General features: G+C 32.4%; 1 protein-coding gene across 1 annotated transcript; it reads left to right on the top strand.

Moving 5' to 3' along the window:
• Positions 1-565: 565 nt before the first annotated feature.
• LOC117336603 (complement C1q subcomponent subunit C-like) lies at positions 566-2,699 on the top strand. The gene is made up of 2 exons (XM_033897215.1): positions 566-800; positions 2,305-2,699. The coding sequence occupies exons 1-2, from the start codon at positions 566-568 to the stop codon at positions 2,697-2,699; spliced, it is 630 nt and encodes a 209-aa protein (XP_033753106.1).
• Positions 2,700-6,288: the final 3,589 nt, after the last annotated feature.

Genomic DNA, 6,288 nt, shown 5'->3' with positions numbered 1-6,288 from the left:
TCTGCATCGAAGATACCGCCACTATGTGTCGGGACAGCGTTTCGGAAAAAACTGGGGTTTTAATGTTACAATGACTGCCAAGTACTTTAAACAAAGAGAACTTATTTTCCATAGAATTGGACAGATTACGTGGGTTATTCATAGGCAGGTGGCCTTTTCAGAGCGGTTAAATTGTACTGAATTTTGGAATTCTGAACCGAAACCGGTGATTTTTAAATGCAAGTTTGGCCATACATTTACATGATTTTACCTTTCTATTTAACACCACTGTGCTTCAAGTTATTTTCTGCAATAAATGGCGTCGTTTTTATGCCTGCTATCTAGCAACTGGTACCATATCGGGTTAATTTGATAAACAATTGTCTCTTTGAATAGATTTCCTTTGGTCCGCTGAGGATATGTATTAAAATTATTTGGATTAGTTGATGCTACATCGTAACAAATTAATTCTTCACGTCGTTTAACTTCAATTGATGGAAAGAGTACTTATTTTGTTTCTTCTAAGATCTAATATTCTGTGATCTGTGGATAGAATGTTTTATCTCAGTAAACCCTCTCCGTAATGATGTTAACATTGTTCTGCGTCTTTGCCTTTCTATCACCGAGTCTAGCTGCAGTGTCGAAAGCAGTGGACAAGTTGTTAGAATCGGCAATGGATGAAGTCACAGTTGACCCAGAGAAGGAATATGAATGTCTTCTATACCGTTTGGAGGACAAACTTGACAGACTGGAGAATAGAATGACTAGGCTGGAAACTCGACATGAGAACCGAACCTGGAAGCCACCCGTCAAACCAACAGGTATATGTTATTTTCACTTCTTGTTACGCATTTGAGGCAATTGGTGTCATTATTGTATAAAAATGTTACCAAAAAGATGATTGCTTTGGGTTTAGCTTTGAATTGTTTAACTGTCACGATCGATATCTTTAGCATATTGATATTGTATTTGATACTGAGACTTTTTAGCTGTTAGGTAGTGTTCGAGGGCAGTATATTTCTTTTAGCGTCATAGTTAAATACATTATCCAGGTGATAAAGAATTGACAGTTGGATATGGAGGGTGAAGGTCATATTGTTTTCCATCAAAAGAAGTCGAATGAGTCATTTTCAATATGACATGAATAACTTGGTTCCATTCTTTAACATAGTTCCAAAAACATATAAGTTATATATTTATAGATTTTTTCAAAGTGACATTCAGTTGAAATCTGTCTCCGTTATTGATTATCACGGCCGAAGCAAAGTGCAAATTTTCTGATAAGTTGAAACAAAGTGCAAAGCGGCGGAGACATGAAGGGTCAAATTCGGCTCATCACAAAATGACATATTGATGCTAAAATGCACTTGAAAAAAACTAAAACATCGTTGATTTGATATACAATACATAGAACGGATTTTGGGGCGAAATATGGAATCATAGCAAAAGCTTATTCATATCATAAGTTCGAAATAGAAACATTTTAATCAACAAGTCATCTTTATCTATAAATATTACAAACGTAATCAATCATTTAAATATTTTGTTTGATATCTCAGATTAAACACAGATGAAATGTAGAATTGGAGCAAATGCGCGTTTGAAAGAGCCTGTTCTGAAAAAGTAAATTTAATATCAATTGTTTCCTACTACTTTTCATAGCACTATAATCAATCTATAAAAAGTAAATTGAATTTTCACCTTAATAATGAATTTCTTTTAGAATTGAAAACGCTTTTTTAAGGAAAATAACATTCTAGTTCTTTCAAACATCGGCTGTATTTTAATCATTTTTGTAAAAAGTTTCTATCGTGATTTGTTTCAAATTATCTAAAATAATGATTTGATGGCACCATGTATTGAGATATACAAGTTACAAGAAGGGATAAGGGATAAATCGAAGCTATTCTACATTACGAGATTACCATTAAAATGAAGCGGAGAAGCCTGCATTATACTTCATACCGTGTGCGCTACGTATAAGTGAGTGAACATCTACCTTTTTGTACGCTATACCCTGTCCCGTATCGCTCTCTTATACATCCACTAGGAACTTTATCTTATTTTCATCTCAATACGATCTTAATGAATGAACTTCAAACTTTCTATTCACACTAAATTTAACATTTGATTTTTGATAAAGCCTTTGTTGTAATTAAGATAAGGTTTACAGTCCGGGCACTGGAATTTAGCCCCGAGACCGACGTACAATATTCACTCAAATCAATGTTTCATAGTAGTCATGTGTCATATGCACAAAGAATTTTGTTGTCGAAGCTGTATATTGTATATATTGTCTATATGGAGATTATTTGTTTATTTCAGGTCGACAATATGCATTCAGCGCATACCTGTCTGTCAGCAATAGTGGCCTTCGTAGCAGTGGTGATCTGAAGTTTACCACAGCCATCTCGAATGTCGGAGGAGCTTATAACGAGCACACTGGTGTGTTCACAGCGAAGGCTAAAGGCCTGTACGTCTTCACTATCTTTGCGCATACCTATACCTATTCGAAGGTGTGTACCCTAAATATCATCCACAACAACGAAACCATCGCGAGTTCCTATAGCTACGACAGATATGGATTACCTACATTTGGTAACACCGTCGTGGTTAAACTGGATAGAAAAGATGTGGTACATGTTGCCATAAAGTCATCAAGTCAGTGCTATCTGAGTGGCAAATATTCAACCTTCACAGGGTTTCAGCTGGGTGACTAAGAATATCGGACAACAGCAGTTTGCCAACTAATGCATGTAACTGTTACTCTCCTGTTTGAGCTCACACCTAGTGCTTTTTACTTTCTTAAACTATAATATTTATCTTATTTTCTTTACCATATTTCAGCATAATTCTGTGAACACTGAACTGATACAAAAGCTAAAACTCGAAAACTAATTTGACAAACCCGACAAAAATGTACAGATATATATTTGATATTTGGCTTACCGTCAAATATATTAACTTCGAATTTCCAAAATTTCGGTAGAAACCATTGAATTTACGCCCCATTGTTTAGGAATTAAACTTGTATTATCAGTCAATGATATGTTAGTTTTGTCCGTGATCTTTCAGGCCAATGTTATATTACCCATATTTTAAATAATGATATTTCCTTTTTTCTTGCATCTAAATTAACAACTTATCGTTGTTATTTCTACGCGCTTAATTTTCTTTCTGAATAAAGCTTCAAAATGCATTATCTTGTTGATTGTTGTCATTTTTGTGGAACAGAGTTGCTTGTAATGGCTTAAGGAGAACAACGCTTTATTTTCGAAATGTGATAAGTATGAAGATTAAACTTAAGGCATGTAGAAGAATAACAAAAACCCGCAGTTATAATGTACTTTTATTAGCCCAGATTACTTTGATTTACTGATTAAAATGAATCATTTTATCAACCGGCTTTTGGCATACCTACGGGTGATATATTAATGATTTATTGTCTCATTTTAATTTCTACGACTATCATGGACCAGGTCAAGACCCAAAGGCTTCTGTTTCAAAGTAAAAACAAGCGTTAGATATTTCTAAGACATCCATCAATATTCAAAAGTTTTCTATGATTCATCTATCTTGAACTACATTATAGCATTAACCATATTAACCGGAGTCGTTTAAAAAATCAAACTCATTTCACTCCTTTGAATCTGGATGTTGGTCAAGGAAAAAACCTGATCAATTGATATGTATAATATCAAGAAACTTATAGAAGTTCAAAAGAGGATCATTTAAATTTTCTGACCCCGACAGAAAACCGGAAGTTGATTTTTTAAACGATTAGTCTAAATTATAGCAATTGTTCAAAGTTTTACATAGAGAAAATACCATCGTCCTGTGTCTTTTGGTTGTTGTGAAAAAGTTGCTGAAAGGTTTTCAGTAATTCGACCCATGTGATTTTGAAAGAAGGCATTTCATTTTAGCAAACTTTGCAGTAATGACTTAAAGATCAAGGTATGAAATATCAAGACTCTATTATTTGAAGAGTTTCAGACTTGTTTTGAAGTTTGTTTTCCAAAATAGCACATCGAGTCCTATCTTAAACTGGAAAATTACCTTTGGGAAGTAAACAGTTTTTGAGAAAAGTGTTCTTTTGTTAATTTACAGAACAAATCCTCGGGTGAATTTGATAGAAACAGTAATTAAGGAATTATCTCCTTTTAGGTAAAACAATATGACATTTGAACCGCAATTTTGTTGTTTTCAACGAAGTCAAAATGATAACCAAAAATTGTTATTTCGAAGAACAAATTATAGGCAAAAATATATCTAAAAATATATCGGAGAAAAATAACTATATATTAAGGACATTTCAAGGAGATCAAACAAAAATGGCAAAATAACAAAATGAAGTACTGTGTGAACAGGGAATGTCATAGAAAAACGAAGAATTCATCGTGGTGACATCAATTATATATTTTTTGATATAGAAAGATTAGAATAATATTGTAAAAAGTAGCGACATCTGACCCATTAGCAGGATATTTATCCGATCATTTAAGTGATTTTTTACATTTCAATATAATTATGATTACAACAAATACATATAATTTCTAAAGTGATGTTGACCTTTCATATGAACCGATTAGAGGAATGAATATATACATAATGTACTCTGCATCATGTTTTCGAAGATGTGATACTTAGATTTTTACATGCTTTTTTTTTGCCTTTTTATCTACCAAGATTAAATTTGTGAGTTTAATGATCACACCTGATTAGCTCCTGTATCTAAATAGTCTACCTTTTGTCTAAACGTACAACTAGTCGAAATAAAGTGCAAGAATGTTGCACTAGCATGTGAGGGTTGTCTACACTCAACTGTACGTGGCATCTGAATAACGCATTTGTATATTCAGACTTCTGAATCAGCAAGAAACTTTTAGCTGTAAGATTGTTTTATCACGAGGGAATAATTCAAACGAAATTCGCTACCACAGGATGCAACGACATAGTTTGTTATTGGATGGACACACAGTATGGCCGCCAAAATATTAACTATATGCTGAAACAAGAGATCTTGTAACCGTTTTATGTTATATCGCTGGTCAACAGGTCGCTGATTTAGATTTGTAAAACAAAATTTGTTATAAATCTATACCAAACAAACTGTTTTACGTAAAAAGACATCACAGTTCGTAAATAAATATACGTTTTTTTTTTAATTTTATGATATTATGACAATGATCAAGCTTGCAAAAAGAAATAGGATATCCCCAAGAGTTGTTTGGGGTAAGACATCATATTTATTTATGGCAAACTAATTCCAGCTCATATCTAAAGGTACTAACATCTCTTATTTATTTTTTACAATCCTGTGGACTATTAACTTAAGGCATATGAGATTCAAGGTTAGGATTTTCTCAAAAGATATTTAGGAAATTTCAAAAAAATATATCATGAAATGGCTCAAAAGTTTTTAAGGATATAACAAAATTCATCTTCAAAATACACTCATGCCCAATTCATCAATGCAAGTTGTGAGGTTTGTGACACCACCGTACAATTATGAGTAAATTTATTAAGTTAACAATAGGTTCTTTCCGCATTAGAAATTTCCTTCAATTTAGCAAAGTGTACAAAGTTGCATGCAAACAAGACAATATGCTCCTTAATTAATATACAAACTTTATAAATCATAAGGTGGTGGTACGTTAGCTTCTGGTCGATTACTCACCCGTTTCCATCAAGTATCCTTCATTGTGGAGCTTCCTCCGTCCACTTCCAATTTTACACGACGTTAGCGTTGTCCCATAATCTTTTGCTTAATCATTTTCAAAACTCTTTTATTGTTCAACATCACTTCTTATACTGTTCAGGTAAATAGATAAAGATGACTATCACTGGTAGCTTGATATTATCAGGAGTTGAGTTGTTCCGATAAGCAGTTTCTTTGATTAATGATCTATCATGATTAAATAAAAATTTTATATCAAAAGTTTTTTTTTCAAATGTATGAACAGTTTAGAGGGTATCATATGCTTATAAATAATACATACTGTTTTTTAACTTATACATACATGTATATGTATGAATATCATAAAAAAACAATATACATGTGTATAATGATAAGACGTATTAAAATAAATCTTATGATAAGAAAAACGTATTATGAAGTTTTAAACTTATGTCGTTTCCCTTTTGCAAATATTTGTGCAAATGAAATATGTTCAAATACAAAAATAAATAACAAAAAATGTTCTATATATATTTCCATCAAAAACATATAGATCTCTATATGAATTTAAAAATGTAATAGAATAAAAAGGGTCTAGAAACTTCGTGTAAGATATTATCGTATTGCAGCGC

Source organism: Pecten maximus, chromosome 10 (genome assembly GCF_902652985.1).
Source record: "Pecten maximus chromosome 10, xPecMax1.1, whole genome shotgun sequence".
Taxonomy (NCBI): Eukaryota; Metazoa; Mollusca; class Bivalvia; order Pectinida; family Pectinidae; genus Pecten; species Pecten maximus.
This window is presented reverse-complemented; position numbering and strand designations above follow the sequence as displayed.